The sequence below is a fragment of the Rattus rattus genome, chromosome 12 (assembly GCF_011064425.1).
Source record: "Rattus rattus isolate New Zealand chromosome 12, Rrattus_CSIRO_v1, whole genome shotgun sequence".
NCBI classification, from domain to species: domain Eukaryota; kingdom Metazoa; phylum Chordata; class Mammalia; order Rodentia; family Muridae; genus Rattus; species Rattus rattus.
In genome coordinates, this window is record NC_046165.1 from 90578619 (window position 1) to 90600352 (window position 21734).

Consider the following 21734-nt stretch of genomic DNA (forward strand, 5'->3'; position numbering starts at 1 on the left):
ATGGCACTTGGGAAGGACAGAGCGTGGAAGGAGTTTATTACGTGGCCCTGAGACGACTGCTACTTCTACCTTACAGTACAGAACCAAAGCGGCTTGGGCTTCAGGGTTCTCAGCAAAGGTTTAATAGTTACTAACTGGTAGGTCCCAGACTCCAAAAGCTCGTCCACTCGACTTCACCTGTAAGATATGTGGCCAGCCCACACAGGCAGCAAAGCAGCAGGGCCAACAAGAGAGTACTCCCAGATGTGCCCACCACAGTGCTACAGAGGTGTCTGTCCAAGAGGGCAGCAGGCAGAGAGGGCGGCTCAGTTCACCAAGGGCAAGGAGTGGCTGGCAAACGCCTGCCTCTACGGCTCTTGGGCAGAAGGCCAACCTGATGTCTTCTGAGGTCTTCTCTCCAGCTCCGACTACAAAGCTACCCCTGGGTTAGATGACAACCCTGAGATCACTCTAACACAATCAGGATCTGTGTTGGCTACCTATGTGGGAGTTCTCGTCTCTCCCCTCAGCCAATCTCTTCCTATAGGGAAAGTCTGGTTTCGAAGGACTCCCTTCCAGTCTTTGACCTCCGCTCCAGTCCTCAGCAGTTACAGGAGCACCTTCCAGAGCATTTCAGGAATTGCCTGACACCAAAGCAACTGGTGAGGTGCCTGGGCAGGAAAAATCATGGTGCCACTTCCCTGGCAGGCCCACACTGCTGCCCTTCCCAGTGCCAAAGCACCCCTAAGGGCTGGGCACTTCCTGTGTCCCCTTCAACCGAGGAAAGCAAAAAATACCAACTCAGCTGCCACCAGGTACTGAACACAGTCCTTTCTCACGTGAGGAATGAGGGCTCAGTGTCCTGCCAGGCCGGGATCCAGGGCTAACAACCGCGCTGCCTATCCTGTCGATCTTATCTGGTTGTGCAAACCTCCTCACTTCTCTAGCGTGCAGAGGACAGGGGGAGGGCTTTTAGGATGAGGGCGCCACAGTTAGATCACCTGCTGCCTTCCCACCCACTGAACCCAGGCTCGGTCAAGCTCCCCAAAGCCTTCCTCCTTCCCCCTCATTTCACTTCTCTGGTCTCAGTCAGTGCCTCATCCTCAGTCCTGCTGCGGCTGCTCCCTTGCTACCAAAAGGACTTTCCATTTAATTAAAAAAAATTGCTATTAAAAAGCATTAAAGTGTGTAACACAAATAATCCCCCGCAAATCAGCTGTCCCAGAAGCAAGACCGGCTTCATTAGGGAGCTGACGAACAGTGGCAAGGAGCTGAGCTGACAGGACAGCAGGTAGGATGCTAACAGCCACTCCCTAGGGAGCAGGTGCCCTGCCCTGCTGGGCTTGGCCTTGAGCCTTGAGGTTGGCCTCACCTGAACAACCTCCTCCCAATACTCCACCCCCACCCCTCCCAGCACTGCAGGTCTAGGAGCAGGGCATACAGACCCAGGCCTTTGCCCTTCTGGAGGAAGGCCACACACAGTGCAGGTGGGCGGGGATTAGCAGAGGAGCAGGAAGCTAATCCCTCCAGGCCACCCTGCCCCAGAGGTTCCGCCATAAGCCCCGGGCACAACAGCCGCCAAGCCAAGACAAGGGGGCTCTGAAGGACGCTGCTACCTTTCTTCTTTTTTAATTTGTAAAGAAAATTAATAGGAACTAAGGATGAGGAAGAGAAAATTAGCTGTGCCATGTTAAATTAAAATTAAAATGGCTATGATTTAATTAAGCTATTCCTATGTGCCAACCACTGTGTTACTTTTTTTTTTTTTTTTCTTTTTTTTCCGGAGCTGGGGACTGAACCCAGGGCCTTGCACTTGCTAGGCAAGCGCTCTACCACTGAGCTAAATCCCCAACCCCCACTGTGTTACTTTTAAGACAGCATCTCGTGTAACCAAGGCAGGCCTTGGTAGCTGAGGGTAACCTTGAACTTCTGACCCTTCTGCCTTCACTTCCTCCTGAGAACTGGGTTTACAGCATGCACAGCTACACCTTACCTTGTTTATGCAGTGCTAAGGATTGAACCCAGGGTCCTGTTCATGACTGGCAAGAGCTGTGCCAACAGAGCTACATTCTCAACCCATGTGAAGTACTTTATGGGAGGACTTTACTGAACCCCGACTTTAACTCCATCATGATTTAACTGTCATGACATCCCGACCAAAGGGAGAGGAAAGAGGCAAAAAACAGTTCAAAGTCACACTACCTAGCAGAACTCGAAGCCACAAACTTGGCAAACTAACATCAAGGTCCTTTCTATCACAGAACGGCATTTTGTCCATCCTCTAGGGTAAAGCAGTCCCATTCTGTCCCTGCCAGCTCTACGGGCTGGGACAGCTCTAATTGACCCCGCATATTCATTAGTTGGCTACCCTGCCGCAGACAGACACTGCTGTACACACGGCTGTGAAGAGAAGCCAGGCCCCACCACTAGGGAGCTCACCCCACGAAGAAGACGGTCTAACTGACAAGTACACAAATATGTAACTAGCTACATAAATGACACTCTGGACACATGGAATAGTGTCATCAGACACCCAGCCCATTTCATAGTAATTACAAGACACAAAGACCAAGATGGCCAAACCAAGTCTACAGACAGGAAGGTATGGGAGAAGAAATCACAACTCAGTTCAGCAATATACCTAACCACTATACTCTAAAATCACTGGGGAAAAGGACAGACTTACATAAGGTTTACTTAACGTTTTACACTCTCCTGGACCAAGAAATCCACATCCCAAATTCTGTGAGTGGCCATTTCCAATTCCTCAAAAACCACCAAGAACCTGCCATATTTACTTTGAAAGTCTTTCTCAAAACAATAACAACAAAAACAATACTGAAAAAGCATCTGTTGAAAATGTCTATAACTGGGGCTAGAAAAATGGCTCAGCAGTTAAGAGTGCTACGGCTCTTACAGAGGACCCGGGTTTGGTTCTCACACCCACCCTGGGCAACTCACGACTGCCTGTAACTCTGCCTCCAGGGGTATCCAATACCTCATTCACCTGCATTCACACCACCCATGCATGCACGCACGCACACACAAATTTAAAATGAAAATAAGGCATGCTTGTCAAATGTTCTCAATAATAACACAGCAGGAATGAGCTGCTACTACACGGATCTTAGACAGAACTAAGTCCTCCCTCAAAGGTTAGCCTTCCCAACAAGGAGGAAAGATTAAGCAAAGAGCTCAGTCCCAATGTTTCTTTTTTCTTTGTAATTGCTTTTGCTACATTTACTACGGGTGGAAAGGGTCCTGCGCCCAAGGTTTACTGCAGCCAGGCTTGAATAATTTAACAGCTGAGCTGGGGTAAGGGGGTTGGGGGGAAGCTGGGATTCAGAATCTCTGCCTGCGTGTTTATGCATCCATGTCCCGGTATCTCCCTTTCAGAACCCTCTGCTGACTCCACGAAGGGACACAAGCACAAAGCAGGCAGGCACCTAGGGGTTAAATAATTTGCCAGAGTGACAGCTTCTAAATAGGAAGTCAGAATCCAAATCCAGTGAACCTGACTGCGGAAGTCACAAACTGATGGACCACAGACCAAAGCATGAGCATCACCTGGAGACCTTGAAGCTGGAAGAAATCTCAGCCTCCCTTCCCCCGCCCCCACCCGCCAAGACCTACTGAATCAGGATCTGAATTTTGACATGATCCCTGGCTGATTCATAAGCACATAAAAGTTTGAGAAGTGCTGCTTTAAACCACAAACGCTGTGATCGAAACTGCTGGAGCAGCTCAGCACGAAAGAAGACAGAGTCTATTCATTAGAGGAATTTAGAACAGAGAGCAAGCAGATCACAGGTAGCACGCACTCCACTCAGACTTCAGACTCTCAGCACTAGCCAGCTCCTGGGCCTAACTCATAACTGGCCACTCTCCCAGCACTCTCTGAGTTCAACAGTGTACCCCACACCCAAACAGCCACTGTTTGCTTGTTTTTAATGAATTCTACTTTTTAATAACAGTGTGGGTTCACATACCCCTGACTCCCATGCACAGAGTTTCCTTGTGAACATCCCACACCAGAATGTGTTACCGCCGATGGACCTACCATGACGCATCGTTACCCAGAACCCACAGTTTACATCAGGGTTCACTCTCCCGACAAGTTCTAACTCAGCACAGAATATGAACGAGGGGGAAAACTGGGGCTGCCTGACTCCTCCCACTGAATGCTCACGAATCTCAATGTTACCAAGTCTGACAAGAGCCAGAGGCAGATCGGATCTCCGCTCTGGGCCTTTTTAACTGTGCGACTACTGGGTAGGATGCATGTCTGTCTCCCTCTGCATGGAGCTTAAAAGGCCAGAGCTAAAAGGCCTGACATAGTGGTGGAGAGAGAATTAAGGGCACAATCAGTCTCCTCTCAGCCACAAGCCAGGTTTGGATCCGTGGCAACCCATGACTCCTGGACCCAGAGTCCAGCCGCACCTCCAGGAGTCCTGGTTCCCACCAGAAACCAGTGAGTTCAGCCAAACAATGTTCTCAGAGTACAGTCCTGGCTTGCCCTTCTTTCTGCCCACTCTTAACCCTGGAATTGGTCTTCAGACCAAAAATGGAGGAACACTTTTTGGCAATCTGAAAAGTCTCCAAGTGACTCTACCATGCCTGCTTTTCCTGGGTGTTACAGCTTGACAATAATTTAGACACAAGGAATGTATGGCCCCTCCCTCTACCTCTACTCTGAGGTAAGTGCAGGGGGAAAAGGTGTTAAACCACGCAAAGTGAGAGGTCACAGACTACAGAAACGTACTTCTATAAATTATAAAGGGGAAGGCTAGAAACTTTTTAGGCTAGGCCTCTTGTCACCCTTCTTGTTGACTTCTCAGTTGCCCCTCTTAAATTCTCACTTTCTCAGGGTCAACCCAGCGTGTTCTGGATGAAGCACAGGTAAGTCAGCCTCCTCTCTCTCTGACCCCAGTCCCTCTGTTCTCCTCCACACAATTCATCATTGTTACCCGACTGATCACAAAAAACACAAAGGGAAGTTACGACCTGAGTAGTAGTAGCTTTACTTGGTTTTGGTTCCGTTCTGTCTGACGAGGTCTCGCTCTACGGCTCGGCGGGTCTGGAGCTCATTATCCTTTTGTTGTTTGGTTTGTTTGTTTGTTTTAATTATTATTTTAAGAATAATGGATCTATGACGCCCTGGCCTCAAAGTCATAGAGATTTGCTTGCCTCTGCCCCCTAAGTACTGGAATTAAAGGTGCATGCTACCTCTCCCAATGGTGGGCAGAGGGCAGCTTTAGAGCCAAGCCTTTGGGTTCAATGTGTGAAATCTCATTTGTAAATATTTGCAAGTAATAAAAATACCATTTACACCACCAAGCTAGCCAAATTTTGTGATGAACATGCCTCATTTCATGACCGTTTTTTTCCTAGTGTTTCTCTCTGTTGCCCTCTATCCAAGGCAGCATACTGGTGCCTCCTGCATTTTTTCAAGTGAAAGTCTCCCTCGAAGGCTGCCCAGCAGCTCCGACAGCTCTCGGTCACCGAGTGTCATGGCTAAGGACACTGGTGCTGTGAGACACTCGGCGGCAGGTGAAGCAGCGCACCGGCCATGCCAATCAGCTTCAGGTGCAATCCGAGTGCTGACTGTGAGCTATAAAGCCTGGCATGGCTGGAGTTCTGGTTACCTCAGGGCTGCTCTTCTCTCAGTGGGCTGGAGCTCCACCTCAGCTCCTCCACATAAAGGCTCACACCAAGCCCCGGGATCTAGGAATCGAGGGGCTGGGTAGCTCTAGAGGCAGCATCAAGCTTCTTCAGCATTTAGCCTCTCAGCCCTAGCCACCAAGAGCTAAGCACGCAGCCTCCGGGGCACTGTGGGAGCCTTGATATTCAGGCCAAGCCTGAGGAGAACACGTGTTGTCTTTTGTGATGATTCAGGGGTTTCAGGAAAACCTAGGAGATGCTCCCTGCCTCAAGTCAACACTGGGGTTTCTACTCAAACACTGCAGTCAGCCCAGATTCTGCCCCTTCTCTAAGGAGCAACAGATCAGGGCCAACACTTTTGGCAAAGACTGTTTCAGCTGAACAATGTAAAACCCAGCCAGAGTGGGCAATGGTAGGCGATGTCTCCTCAGGCTTTAGAACAACCAACAATGTGCTCTTGTACCCCAGCCAGGGTGGGAGCGGGGAGAGATCCTCTCAAGTTTTTCTCCTTCCTCATCCGAGCAGCCCTTGGCACTCCTTCTCCAGAGGAGCCAAGCAGGCAGGCAATGTGCTACCCTGGCCCTACGGAACACAAACAGGAGTGCCATGGAAACCCCCAGAGTGTGCAGGACACTTCCAGGGGGACAAAACTCTTTTAGGTTCAGGAACAAAATCCTGAGCCTTTCACGAAGGCTACGGATGACCTCTGGTGAGGGACACTGGCAGACTGGTAGCCCGGAACCTCACACACTGTGAGGACTTTGAATTTCAGCCCAAAGACGGAAGGAGAAAGAGTCTGAAACATTTGAAGACCTCACCCCCTCCCCCCATCCCTGAGACGGCACCATAGCCAAGGAAGCACCCAGGTCTCTAGACAGACCCCTGTAATTCTGAGACATGGCACCATCTACTCAGACACCAGGAGAAGCTCCAGAGGCAACTCCACAAGCACAAAGCCAGCCTCTGCCCTCCCTGCCTTCTACGGAATGTTCTGCCGGACACTCACCGATGTTTGGATGTTTCAGAAGTCGGCATATCCGGGCCTCTCGTTCTAGTTTCTGATGATCTAAAGAAGACAAAAGCAAACAAAAGTCATTAGCCATCTGTTCTAGCTCTGATTACCTGGCTATTCATACACCTGTCTTAGGCACCATCTAGGTGTTTCTGACCATTTGTTAAATTAACAGAGCAAGTCATCGGAAATCTGGACACAGTTGTTGTGACTGCCCATTCCTGGTGAAGAAATGAGACTAGGGGTGGGAGTTAAGCACCTTAAACCAGTGAGTGGCACATTAGAATTTACACCTAGGTCTTAGGGGTTGGGGATTTAGCTCAGTGGTAGAGCGCTTGCCTACCAAGTGCAAGCCCTGGGTTTGGTTCTCAGCTAAAAAAAAAAAAAAAAAAAAAAAAAGTTAAATCTAGTTCTTTCGCTAAACCTTGGTCTCCTTCCTCTACAACAGACATTTCACTGCGTTGGGGTGTTAAGAATTTAGGTGGAGGGTGTAGCACATGCCTTTAACCTCAGCCTTCAGGAGGCAGAGGCAGGCAGATGTCTGAGTAAACTGGTCTGGTCTACAGAGTGAGTTGTTCTGAGTACAACAGACCCCCCTCATCCAAGGGGGATATTTGAACTCTCAATTAAAGTACATAAAACTCCAGAGAGTACCAAACACTTCACAAAAGCACGCCAAGGTGGGTATGGTAGCCATGTCTGAAGCTCCTGGGATCAGGAAGTAGAGACAGGAGGAGTACCAGTTCACGGCTAGGCAAGGCTACATACTCAGACAGTAGACTGGGGGATAGAGTTTACTGTTACAGAATTCGTCCAAGCATGGACAGGGCCTGGGCTCAGTCCTTAGCGTTATAAAAATAAACAGAGCCCACAGCTGGAGCAGGTGTTTGTGCACACCTGTAATCCCAGTCCTTCAGAGGTGGAGGCAGAAGACGAAGTCCAAGGAACAAACAGAGGCGGGGAAAGCACTGAGGCACCATAGCGGCTGATCAATCTGATAACCAAGCAGGCCACTAAGTGACTAACGGGCAAGTAGCGTATGCTGTGTGGATATGCGGATGAGTCATGTCCTGAGTGGGATGGAGCAGGATGGCAAGAAATTTGATCGTGTTACTCAGACAACACGCAATTTAAAATTTATTAGCTGCTTATTTCTGGAATCTTCCAGAAATTTGGATCATAGTTGATCATAGGTAACTGCAACTGGAAAGGCAAACCAAGGACACAGGAAGGCCACGCTGAGGTGTGCTGGGCCTGATGTGTAGCAGTCACCGTGCAAGCTCCACATGGATTCTCTCATGTGGCCCTGAGAACAACCCTAAACATGGTGATGGTGATGGTGATGGTGATGGTGACGGTGACCGTGTGGGTGACCAAGGCACCGATGAATTAAAGTAACAGCAAAGACAGGGTCAGCAACTGGTTCTAAAGCTCTTGCCACCAAGCCTGACCACCCGAGGGATCCCTGGAGCCCACACAGTAGAAGGAGAGAACCAACTCCCACAATTATTCTCTTCTCCACAACCACACACACACTTTGGCATAGGCACTGTGCACACGTGTGTGTGCACACACAAGTAAGTGTAGTAGAAATATTTTAAAATGAAGCAGCAGCAGTGGGAGGGACTGAAGAAAGGCACTCAGGTGTGTCTTCCTTCATCCGAGTCAGACAGTGGTAGGAGACTGGCATGACTGGGATGGGATGCCCATTCTACGGGACGAGAAAGGGACACACATTTCATTCCTCTTCTTAGGTCTGAGTGCAGAGAAGCCAAGTCCCAAAGCAACTCATAGCCAAGATTACTGTTTCAAGGAAATGACCGGAATCTGTTGAGACCTCAGATCTAAGTGAGCTGATATCTTCCACAGGAAGCCAGAGCTCCAGGAAGCAGTGCTGCCCAGCGAGGAGGCCTAGCAGTCTCCCCACTTGGCCTCCTCTCTCTACCTGCTAGAACTTGACCAAAGTCATGTCTTTCATAACGCCTTCCCCCTCTCCTGGGCAGGATGCGATTTCTTCTCTCATAACCATCTCCCCCGTTCTCCCACTGCTTCTCCCATCATACTTCACCACTGCTCACCACTGGTCGTAAGTTCTTCAAAGGGGGTTCGTGGCTCTAAGCTGTCCTTGCCAGAGGTCTTTATGTAAAAACAGAGGCTCAATAAGAGCAGGACCACAGCAGCAGCAGTAACAACTGCCACTCGATAAACTTTACTGAATGCCAGGCAGAGTCAGGGATGTGGGACAGTTCATCCCAACAGAAACTCTGAGAGGAAGGGATCTGTTTTGCTCCATTACATAAATAAGGAAACAGAGGCATAAAAAGAGAAAGTAACAGAAAGCTGAGGGTGAGGAGGCTTCGACCCCTCATTCCCCACTGCTCTGTAGTCCAGGCTGGCCCCAAACTCACTGCACAGTTGAACCCTTTATCTTCGTGCCTCTGCCTCTTGAGTGCTAAGATTATAGTTGTATACTACACGCACGGTTTGTGCAGCACTGGGGGTTGAACTCATGGCTCGAACAAGCTAGAAAACCCCTACCAGCTGAGCTACCCCCATAGCCCTCTCACTTTCTTGATAGGGACTTCTTCCTATGTTACCTCTACTCTCTACAGCAAAGTGTCACTTTAACCTGTAACCCACTCAATGGTCCTACCAGGTAGGTATGATTATTCCTCATTTGTTTTTGTTTTTTTCAAGACAGGGTTCCTCTGTGTAGCCCTGGATGTCCTGGAACTCACTCTACATAGGCCAGGCTGGCCTGGAACTCAGAGATCAGGTAACCTCTGCCTTGGAGTGCTGGAATCAAAGGTATGCGCCACCCCGCCCAGCTTGATTACTTCGGTTTTTTTAGAAGGTTAAACTAAGGCCCAGAGAGGTTAAGTCACCTGAGGTTCAACAGGAAGGAGGGCATCAAATGCCAGCCTGTCACTGTGAGAGACTGCAAGGTGGCAGAGTGGAGGGGACTCCCTTACAATGTCTTCCAGTCACCCTCAGCTTCATCCTGAACCTCCCCTCTAGAAACAGCTCTGCTTCGTAAGAGGTAGGGACAGGCAGAGATTAGTCCCTGCTTCGCAGCTAATCCATCCCAGCTGCCCAAGATCTGGGTCAGGCCTTTCTTCCCACCTTCAGGTTCAGCATGGCCAAGGACCAGGATTTAGCCAGGAGAACCCTGGATAATTCTCAATGTCCAACACTTCTTGGTATCCCTTGGTGCCAGGGAGAAAGACATTCCTTGGTCCCTGGTAGAATAGCACAGCTGCAGACTTCCACCAACTCCAACACTCAAGGAAGCAGCAATAGACCTGCTTGGTGGGGGTGTATCTGCTCCTCCCATATCTGGACATATGACAGGGCAAACCACATTTTCTCCCAGCCCGTGTCTTGAGACCAAGTCATCAAGAAAGCCAACTGCACCAGGTGCAGACCCACCCACCCACCCAATCTCTGACCACTCAGATCACCACCCTTGACCCACAGCTCTTGGGCAGGTGTGGGAGAACAGCATCTTGTAAGGCGGAGGTGGCAGCTGAGGGAAGGCCCGGAAGATTAATGTTTATCTCTTCTCTTAAGTCTCTTACTGTTTTAATGGTTACAGCCCCACAACAGCGGCAGCACTAAAAATAAGGACGGGTGCTATGGCTTTACCAGTGACTCAGAGCAGAGCGAAGACAAGAGGCTCTTGGCTCCTTAGAGGGCTTGCCCAGGGTCCAGAGAACGCATCTTCCCACTTAGTTCAAGCCTACCTCCCAAGGAGCCAAGCCTCACGCTCTTGGCAAGACTCATGGCTTCTTGGAGCCCCAGAGCTGTGCTCGGTCTTTGCTTTGGGTCTAAGCCACAAGGTAGAGCAATTAACACATTGGGTTTGGAAGGCTACCACTCCACTAACTTATTAACGGCCTGAGCCTCATTCCTGCCTTCGAAAAGTATTTACTGATCCTCCACCTTGACAGGCAGTATTCTAAAGGCCAGGAGAAATGGTGGGGACACAGACTCAAGAAACCCACTAGACCTGAAGTTAGCATTAGGCAGACATGCTGGGGCGGGGTGGGGGGAAGGCACGGAGAAGAAAGGCCTAAGTTTAAGTAAGGTGCAGGGGAAACCTCTGCAAGATGACTAAAACCCAAAGGAGGCAAATGAGCCAGTCACCTTTTGGACAGGATTCATCCCATCATCCATCCATCCATCCATCCATCCATCCATCCATCCATCCCCACCCATCCATCCATCCATCCATCCATCCATCCATCCATCCATCCATCCATCCATCCATGTATTCGTCCATCCATCCATCTGTCCATCCATCCATCTGTCCATCCATCGGTCCATCCATCGGTCCATCCATCCATCTATCCATCCATCCACCCACCCACCCATCCATCCACCCACTTATCCATCCATCCATCCACCCATCACCACCCATCCACCCTCCATCCATCCACCCACCTATCCATCCACCTACCCACCCACCTACCCATTCATTCATCCATCCATCCACCCACCTATCCATCCATCCATCCATCCATCCATCCATCCATCCATCCATCCATCCATCCATCCATCCATCCATCCATCCATCCATCCATCCATCCATCCACCCACCATCCATCCATCCATCCATCCATCCATCCATCCATCCACCCATCCATCCACCCATCCACCCACCCACCCATCCATCCATTCACCTACCCACCCATCCATCCACCCATCCATCCAATCATTTATGGTGAGATGGTCTGTCCTTAAACTTGGTATGTAACCAAAACTGTCCTTGAACTTCTGACCCCTCTGTTCCTGCCTGTTAGGTACGACCACACCTCATTTATGTGCCTAGGATCTAATCTATGACCTCATACTTGCTCCATATGCACCCCACTGACTGAGCCACAACCCCAGTCTGTAGTTTCACATTTCTTGAACAAAAAGAGCAATAACTGAGGTTTAAAAGAGGTGACATGGTAGAGTGCTTAGCACACTCTTTTCCAAGGGTCTGGTGATAAACAGGAAACAGGGCTCTTGAACTTGCATGTGCTTTTCTTCTCTTTTCCCTTTGTCCATTTTTCGTGTGTGTGTGTCCCCGCCCAAGTGTGTACATGTGTACATACACATGGGCATATGTATACATTTTTGCATGTGAAACATGCATATGAAGGCAACACACACACACACACACACACACACACACACACCCCTACACCTACCCATCACACAAGATTTCTGTGTAGCCCTGGCATGACAATGGAACTCACTGTGTAGACCAGGCTGGTCTTGAACTCATAATTCTGGGATTAAAGGCACCCCTCCCCTACCCCCCCAACCCCCGTTACTTTTTTTATTTACACTAATCCAGGATCTCTCGATCAAATCTTCCAAAGCTCATAGGTTTGGCTAGTTTTGCCAGCTAGCTAGCTTGTTCTGGGGATTCCCTATCTCTGTCTTCCGAGGCTAGAATTACAGGTGGGCCACCATACCAGCTCAGCATTTATGCGAATTCTTGGGACATTCGAACTCTCGTCCTCACCCATGCTTGCATGACAAACACTTTAACTACGGAGCCATTTCCCCGGCTCATGTGCTCATCTATACTGCCAGTTTCCACAAGAGTCAGGCCCACTCTCACCTCCTGGGCAGACACTGAATCTGAACGCACCAACAGAACCCTCTGACTTCTCAGGATTCCCATGAAATCCTCCATTGCCACCCAGACGTGAAGCCTGGGCAAGTCTGCAGTCTGCAGATGAAGACAGGCAAGAGGGGGCACTGAGAGATCGAGCCAGCCCAGGAGTGCTTGACCACAAGATACCTCCTCTTCCTCAGTCTTGCTGGCTATGGCATCTTGCCATCCCCGAGCTCTCTGCTCAGTGAGCCATGTGGTTTCTGCCTACCACAGTCTTTTACACCATGGCAGCCTGACCTCTCTGGTGGTCACATCTCATCTCTTTCTCCCCACACCTCCTATTGTAGAGTCTCCTCGGGACCGGTGAGAACACGAGTGCTCTACACTAGCAGGAACAGAAAATTATTTGTAGAGTGCCTTTCTTGAACACAGCATCCTCGACATTAAAAGGGGTGAAGCCATTGAGCTTGCCTGGTCCACGTGGTGGGACCAGGCCTAGGCTTGGCCTATCAAAGGAAGGACAAACCAGCAGGTACTCTTGCCACAAAGCCGGCCTCCTTCCCTTCCTCAATGACTACTTCAGGGTAACTTGGATCTTCCCTAGCTGGCCCTCTTCTCACCCACCTTTCTGTAAGACTCCTCCTACCCCACAGCCCAGCCCCCCCTTCCTGTTTGACAACAGCCACTTCCCCGCTTTGCACAGGGCCACTTCCTGCCTGCCTGTGTGCTATTGCCATGGAGACCCACCCTGCAGGCCTTCAGCCTAGCTACAACCACAGACAGCCCTCTTGCAAGGTTTCCCCCTTAACTGCAGAGGTAGGGAGCGTCAGGATCAGAAAGCAGAAGCAGCCTTTTAGGAGCCTGTCCCAGCCTTGCTTGAGCTTTTCCCCAGCAGTCAGCCTAAGGCAGAGCCAGGCCCTGGGAAACAGGGATAACTGGAAACTCTGCCTCTTCAGCCTTCTGCCCAGGTCCTCAGTCCAGGACACCACAGTTTCACAGGCAGGGCAGTAGGAGTGACCGGATACAGCAAGAAGAGCAGAATGGTTATCAGACGGTAAGGCAGCGAGCGGCACACAAAACTTCTCTGCCTCCTCTCCCCTGCCCAAGAGAAGCCTACTCCAAGTACGTATGCCTTCGTTTCTCAAGGATTAGAGGACCAAGAGCACTGGTCATGGACCTACACACTGATTTAGCAACATTTCTCTAAAACCACAGGAGCTGCACCAGCTTCAGATAAGAGGTCTGTTACACACACACACACACACACACACACACACACACACACACACACACACACACACACACAACCTTCTGCACGTAGGAAAGGACACATGGTCATATTATGGCTACAAGGACTCTTCCTGAGTTCCAATCTCAATGACATCTTTCCCTTTCCCTCTGCACCTCTGTGCCTGTGACCTCGACATCGGTTGTGAGAAGCCTCTGGCAGCCCCACCGGTTTCTGACCCTAGGTAGAGGTGGTCTCCTAATGCCTTCGAAAAGCGTATAGCGTTATGAATACAGGGGAACAGTACCTGAAATATACCCATGTCACCCCTCTGGCTGTCCCTGACAGCACACATACAAATACCCTGCCTCTAGCTTTAACACGAATGGCTCTAATCAGACAACAGAAAGTCCAGAGCCTCAACATGGCCTCTGGCTCTTAAGACAAGGAAAGGCTAACCAAGGAGGGAAAGGCAAGAGGCGCCAAGACATGGCCTAAAGTTCAAGCTCCAAGGCAGCTTTGATGGACAAAATCCCCATGGGGTCACTGGCAAGCCCCAAGAAGGCAAGGCTCTGCCTGTGGACACTCTGGCTACTTTTAAGGGTCAAAACGGGGTCAGCTCCATGCCCCTAGTGAGTGCCCCTAGCCTTTGCCCACTGTTTTGGTGACATTTCCTTCATGGTAACCAGCCCCAAGTAAAACATCCCAGGAAGCAGCCCCTAAAAATAGCTCCTCCCAGGGCAGCAGCAAGGGAGGGGGAGGGGAAAGAGAGGGAGGAGAAAAGAGGGGAGCAGATGGGAATCTGCTGTTGCTGATGGTGATAGGGCCCAGGAAGTAGAAATGATGTATGTGTGTGAGGGGAGTGGCTTACAAGTGCCCCCACCAGAGCCCAAAAAGATGTGGGTACAGAAGACTGAGGCAATGGGGTGAGGTTTCCTCGGCTGGGCTTAGAGGTGTCTGTGGTGCTGGAGGCAGGGAGGACGGGAGTTCAAGGTCATCTTTGACTATACAGCAAGTTTGAGACCGGCCTGGTTCTTGAGACCTGTCCAGATGTCCAGAGAAAGAGAGAGAGAGAGAGAGAGAGAGAGAGAGACAGACAGACAGACAGACAGACAGAGACAGACAGACATGGACACTGACAGACATGGCGCACGAGAGGGAAGCAGGGAGGGTTGCTATAACTCAAAGGGATTCAAAGACCATACAGTTTAAAGACCCAAAGATCTGAACATCAGGAAAACTGTATGGATCTAAAGTTCAAAACAAACCCAGAACAAATCTTTTATGCTTTGGTTTCCACAAGGCAACATCTGTCTGGGTCTGTGCAGGTGACAAAGGCCTCTATAGAGGCACTCAAGAAGTGCAAAGTGCCCACCTCTTTCTGTCAGCACCCTCTGGCACCCATGGGATCAGCCTCTGTCTGCCAAAGCTGTTCAGAAAGTAGCTAGCACTAGACGGGGAGTGGGAGGTGACCATACCAACCCCTCTCCCAGCTCCAGCCTCTGAAGAATGGGGCGGTCACTCCCTCTAGGATTTCAGCACAGCTTCTGACAAGGATATGATGACAAACAGGAAGAAACCAAGGTCCTCTTTTACAGAACGGGACACATTTTAACCTGCATCCCCATCCAACAAAGTTACCCCAGTTCCATCTGGGAAGGTTGGTACGAGGACAAGGTGACAGGCCACTGTTCTAGAACAGTTCCTCACCTCTTGTCCTGACTGTAGGATGAAGTAACCAAGCAGAAACCTTGGCATAGAGGTGGGACCTCCACCCTACTCTCCCCTGCACGGCAGGACAGCATCCAGAGGCGCTCAGAAAACCATTTCTCTGTGTCTAAAAATCGCCCTATTTTATCCTCAACTGAAAAGTCTGTTTTTACGCAGAGCCTCCAAAATCTCCCCTCGAATCCCAGAGGTCCGGGACACCTTCTAACTGTTCTCTTTCCAGTTCCACACCATCCTGATCTTCTTCTCCCCTCCCCTCGCCCAGATCCTTAACAGGAAAATCTTACTTGGAGATACCACAGGGGACACAAATGTCATGGGGGCTACTCAGGCCAACACCAAGGGGGTGGGGACTTTCAGCTGGCGCCGGTCAAGGGGATCCCATTTCAGTCCCTGGGGCCAGCTGGACTCAGAAAGGGACAGCCTTTGCCCAACATACCACACAACATCAGATACTCAGCCTGCCACAGCCTCAGACACAAAGTGACACCCCAAACGGGGATAACAGACTGAGGCCCCTAATCACAGAGCAGCTCATGTGCACAGATGGCCATGGGACAGCTGAGACCACCTGAGATGCCACGTGGAGAGGGCTGGGCAAAGGTGTTCGTGGTGAATCCAGGAGATGCCACTGGTGGTGGTGGTGGTGGTGCTGCTGCTGCTGCTGCTGCTGTTTTGTGATTTTATCTATGGTGTTTGTTTTGAGACAGGGTTTTGAGATATATCCTAGGCTGGCCTTGAACTTGTGGCAATCATCCTGTCTCAGTCTCTAGAGTACTGGGAAAACTGGCCTGTGCCACCATCTACTGATTTCTTAAAGAGTGGCTCACAGGTTACCTGAAGCACATGTTAAAAATGCAGATGCTGGGGACCCCCCGCCTCTCAAAGCAGAATTTCTGTGAATAGAAGCCAGGGAGCTGCTGTTTTAACCAGTACTCAAAGAGAGCTTCATTGGCACTGAAATTGAAAGTCACTCCTGAGAGGAAGTCCCAGAAGGGGTCCTATAGGGCCATTAATGACAAGAAAAGAGGAATCATAAACTAAACTGCTTTATGCCCCCCAACCATAAGTCTTTATCCTTATCTGTTCTCTCCAAAGCAGCCTAGCCACTGAATCAAAATGGGGGAACCCATGTCAGCCAGGGACCAAGTGCTCCAGAAACTTGACTCTGAGTTCCCTGGAAGCCAAACCCCAAAAGCAACCACAACTGGCTGCCTAGCCCTCTTCATTCATTCCCCGATATACACGCTTGCTGTGTTAACAGTGACTTTGCTCGGGCCTGCCTACACAAAAGCAAAGCAAAAATAAGGTCTCTCCCTTTACCTCTCAAGTCCTCAAGGAGAGGAAGACTTCTCTTATACTTAGTTTCAGCAGAAATCTCTGGACGTGAATGTGTAGACAAAAGAATAAACAATAAACAATGTGACAAATGCTGTAACAATGTGGCAAATGCTGTAACAGATTTCACAGCACTGTTTCTGGTAGCATCCCTCCTAAGGCCAAGGGCATTACTCCAGTATCAATTTCAGTCAAGGGATCTGGAATCCAGATAAATAATCCAAATACAGAGGTTTCTTGTGGTGCTCCAAGGAAGCTACACGGAAATCAGAAAGGACCGTTTGCTGCCCTTCAACTGGAGCAATATGGAGGATGTGCTTTGGATACAAGCAAAGAGAGCAGGATATAAAATGTTATGCTCTACGAGGTGAAAATCTGTATGCATATGAATAAAGATAAGAAGGGAATATGAAGATTTAAAAATAAAAAAAAAGACATAAGGGCTCAGGCTCTTTTGGGGGGGTGCTCTTAAATCTTAAAATAACGTTTTGCCGTCACCTGGCCCACTAGATCCTGCATCCAAGCCTATTTTAAATGCCTCCTTCAGCCTAGTAGAGCTAAGCTAGAACCATGGGTTCTCCTGTACAAGTCCCAAGTCCCTACCCATCACTGCACTGAAGCAAGAGCAATGGTGTTGCATAGCTGTCAGTGCCTATGTGGATAGGCCTGCAGATAAAAACCAACCGGACGCTCACTGCACACCTGTATGAGCAGCCTACCTGACAACTCAGCCACCATTGTTGACCTCAGAGGCCACAATGACAAGAAAGTGCTGCCCACAAGAAAGCTTCCTACCCAGATCTGACACCCAGAACACTAAGTCGCTTCTCTAGGGCCTCTTGGCCATCTCATTATGGATAACAGGGAAAAGCAGCTCTCTACCCTTTCTTGCCTTTCAGCAACAAAGAAAATCACGGAGAAAGCAAATCCTCAAGGAATCCCAGCGAACACAGCAAGTCTCTTCAGACCTTCCCATAGGTGACCCTAGTGGGGCAATGACATTCCCAAACACAGAAATCCAACACCTGCAGAGCCCTAGACAGACAGACAGCAGCAAGTGAAACCCAGCCCAGCTACAGCGCCTTTATAAAATATACAGCGTAAACTGAGAGGCTGCAAAGAAGCCATGGTTTTCACTCCTGAACCCATCGGTACCAGCCCGGTGTGGACCTTGACCCAACCCCTATGGCAACACCCACAGACCAGCAGACCATCTCTAATAGTACAGCCTCCCACTCTCCCACCTCCAAAGAGCAATAGCACCTCTACATTCCTGACCCCTCTTTTTGGCATCTGAGCACATCCACAAGCCACCACGAGCCTCTGTCCCAAAGTTAACCTGGTACATAAGCCAAAGTTTCAGTCTTGGCATAACCATCTCTCAAGTGGGGGAGTTGCTGCCTGACACACGCGATCTTATTCTAGAATTCTCAAGTTGAAAAGAAAAGCAGAGAAATCAAATCTCATCCAGTTCAGGAGAGGAAAGAACACCAAGATACCAGTTTGGAAAGACAGGATGAGGCAGAAAGGCTATGAGGAAGGGAAAGAAAGGGTAAGTCTGAGTGGCTACAGAAGCAGCAGAAGATGAGTTGGTCGCTCCAGCCACCGTAGCCTGCTACCTTCAGGTCCCCAGTCTTCAGCGTTCAGCTTCCTATGCATCTCTCACTCCTGGACCAGTAGGCACTGATGAGGAGCAAAGCAAGGAGCTGCACCATCCGCTGGAGACACCAGATGTCAGCCACATTTCTGATACACCAGGGCTAGGCTGTGTGGGCACAGGGAGATACCCATCTTCACCTCATTCCTGCCTGCCCCTTCCATTCTTAGTCAGAGCATGTCTGCCAGAGAACCCAACTACTGTTGTCCCCCACCCCCGTCCCAGAGGAGGAGGAGGAGGGCATCTGACCACCCACATATCTCTATGGCAACCACTGCCTTGGACTCGAGGTACCCGGTGGAAAGAAGACAAGTCAACTTTACAGCCAATGTACACGAACAGTATGAGACAGGAGATACAGCCGAAGGGAGAGACACCCAGGCCAGGAGGCAGACACAGCCCCATGGAACAAGTCCCAGAACAACTGCCATCAGGACAGAAGCCCACTGTCATCTCTTTGGAATTCTAGAGCTTCTGGGTGCTTGGGACATCTATTACCTTGCCCTAGCGATGCCCACAACATTATTGGCCAAAGACCACATCTTCCCGAGGGCATCTGTCGGGCTCCTAATATATTTATGGGAGTCCTTCAGCCCAGCCCTAATTCCTTTCTCTGAGTCCGATAACCTCTGTCGCTGTGCTGTTCCCTGAAGCTCTCCAGAATCTGACCTCTGTATCAACCAGACCAAGTCACCTCACGTGAACACCACTGGGTCTACACTTATCCGATGAGGGAAGTTTGGCGAGCGCCCAATACCAGCTTCAGAGACATACATCTGAAGTGTTAAAGACAGGTCCCTGGCTTCCCAGTCTCAGGTACTCGAGACTCTCACAAGCGAGGCTCTAGGGCCTACCCGGTAGATTCCCTGCACACTGAGGCAACACTGAGGCAGCACTGCGGCTCCTGCTCAGACCAGACCACTGAGACTGAGAGACCGGGAGGCATCATCGCACTCTGCCCAGGACGGACTGCATCTGCTGCTTCACCATCAAGTTTGTAATTTGATCAAAAAAAGGAATCAAGTTCATCTGGCAAGATTTGTTCCCAGAAGTCCTCGCCAGGAGCAGCCTCCCTTGATGTTTACGATTTCCTTCCCTTGGGAGTCTGTTCTGCCGCCTGGTGGGCAGGGGAGGCTAGATTCATCAAAACTGCTCCTTTACTGCATCTCCACCCTAAGTTACCACCACGGGCACAAGGGCCAGGGCAAGCCTGCAGTAGCCAGCACTGCCCTAAAGAGAGGGGTTTGAAGTACCCCAAATTAAGAGCGATCCATATACAGCCTTCTCAGTTCTCCACTGAGAACTTAAACTTCCTCAAAGGTTCCTTTGGGGACCACTCCAACTACCCACATCTCTTACTCTTTTTTTTTTTTCCCCCTTCCCTCCCTGAGCACTTCCAATTCTCTCACACCTCCTTGTCTGGCTTCTAAGTCCACCCACCTTGAAATTCCAACTCTATTTCTCAGTGCTAAAACACATACTCCCCCACCTCCCGGGGCACCTGCCGAAATCCCATCTCTGCAGGGATCCTCAAAGAGAGCCCCAGACGGGGCGCACACACTCACCTCGGGCAGACAACTTCTTGGTATTGATGATTTTTGCGGCATATTCCTGCGTGGACGTTTTCTTCACGCACCTCCGGACCACCGAGAAGGCACCCCTGGAGGGAATAAGGGGGAAAGAACTGGAACACGGAGCCAAGCAAAGCGACACACACGTTACTTCAGACGAGGACAGCCATGCTCCCACCACCACACTTGTAGTGACAACCGACAGCTAATGTAAGAATGGTAAGGCGGGCCACACGGCCCTAAACAGATGTGGGTGGAGCACCGCCTGGCTCCCACCAGGTCATCTAGTTCCTGGGCAAAGCAACAGCCTTCAGACTGGTGGGCGATGCTTCAAGTGCACACCTGCTGCATCTCACTGATTGCCTTGTGGTTCCCAGCAAAGGCAACCGGGAGAGAGAAGGAACAGGGGAGACCTTGTGTCTTCTCTCAGCAGAAATAACTGAAAGTAGGGAGAGGGGAGATTAAATAGAAGGTACGATTTCTTGAGAAATTTCCCTTAAGCCTGGGAGAAAGTGAGGCTCAGGATGCGCTAAACTGGCTTAACCCCACAGCATCCCAGCTCAACTGACAGCAGGGAAAAAGAGGAAAGACAGCTCTGATTATGACAACAGTGACTTCCCTTCCCCGTGCTGTTTTCCCTCTACGTGACCCGCCAAATGGGCTGCAATCTCGGGCTCTGGAAATATCTAGGGGGGCGGGCAGAGCGGGGGCTGCAGTGGCCAGGCTCTGCACCGCGGGTGGGGGTGGCGGGGACCCGGGCTGCGGCGGCGGCGGCCAGCTCAGTGCGGAGGGGAGGGGGATGCTGCGGCTGCGGCGCACGGCTCCTGGGACCACTGCAGGGGTGGGGGGAGGGGCCGGGGGTGCCGCAGCACTGCCCAGCAGCGAGGCTGGGATCCTGGAAGCTGCACTAGCGGGGGGCGGGGCCCGGCACTAAACATCTCCCCACACCCGGGCACCGCAGCGGGGCTGGAACTGCAGAGCCGGGGAGGGTCCTCAGTGCCAGGCGCGTGGGAACTGGGGAGCCGGCGCGGAGTGGGCTCCTGAGCTGTGTGGGGAGGGGGCGGTGGGCAGGCGGGGTCGAGGGAGGGGAGCGTCTGAAGGGTGCAGGAGGGGCGGGGCTGGAAGGCGCCCCGGAGCAGTCCCGGGGCTGCAGTTCCCGCGGCAGCGCCGGGTGCAGCAGCCTGGCAGCTGCTGCAGGGCGCGGAGGGGGCTGTGGGACCGGGAACGCAGGGCCGAGGGGCCCCGAGGCAGCACGCGGGAAAAGCTGGGGGTGGGGCGGGTCGAGGGGGCGCTGCAGCGGCCGGTGCAGGGCCGGGGGGGCGGGGCGAGAAGCCGCAGAGCGCCGGGACGCCTGGGCTGGGGTTGGGGGCCGCCGCGCGTGGCGGGTGGGCCGTACTTGCCGAGCTCCTCGAAAAGCTGGTAGTCGTCGGTGAAGCGGGTGCAGGTGGCGGTGGTGGCCATACTGGCGGGCGGGCGGGCGGACGCGGCGGTGCAGCCCGCGCCGACGTCGGTGCACAGTCACCGCCGCCCGGCCGAGGGAGCAAGAGGAGGAGACGGGGCTGAGCCCGGCAGCACCGCGAGACTTTACCGGAGAGAGCGAGGGAGGGAGGACACCCCCGCGCCCGCCCGCCGGCCCCGCCCCAAGCCCCGCTGGCCCCGCCCGCCCCGGGGAGGGGCCTCCCGCCGTCGGCCCGCCCCGCCCTGGGAGCCGCCTGAGCTGGGCGCCCCTGCACCCGAGGGCTAGGGACGCGGGCGGCCCCCTCTCCCGGCCTCCCACTGGGACCGACGGAACTGAAAGACTCCTCCGGCGGGCTCCTCCAGGGCGGACCCTGCGCGAGCTCAGGAACGAATGTGTGAAAGTGGCTTTTGAGTAGTGTTGGGTCTGGACCACCGAGGTCTGGGGAGAGGCCCCACACGTGGGTCCCAAGCCTGCAGCCTGCATGGAG

General features: G+C 51.6%; 1 protein-coding gene across 19 annotated transcripts in view; it reads right to left on the bottom strand.

The window, feature by feature from the left end:
* Positions 1-21276, bottom strand: part of Camk2g (calcium/calmodulin dependent protein kinase II gamma) — a 58312-nt gene extending 37036 nt beyond the window's left edge. For 18 of the 19 annotated variants that reach the window (XR_004389663.1, XM_032918363.1, XM_032918357.1 and 15 more), the window contains exons 1-3: positions 21185-21276; positions 19783-19877; positions 6647-6706 (exon numbers count right to left, since the gene is read on the bottom strand). Coding sequence is in view for 18 of the 19 variants with exons in the window: in XM_032918363.1 (XP_032774254.1) it covers positions 6647-6706; positions 19783-19877; positions 21185-21249 (220 nt within the window). In the remaining variant the exon portion in view is untranslated. Of the gene's footprint in view, positions 1-6646; positions 6707-18179; positions 18347-19782; positions 19878-21184 lie in introns of those variants that run through there. The other variant, XM_032918353.1, reaches the window with a different exon arrangement.
* Positions 21277-21734: the final 458 nt, after the last annotated feature.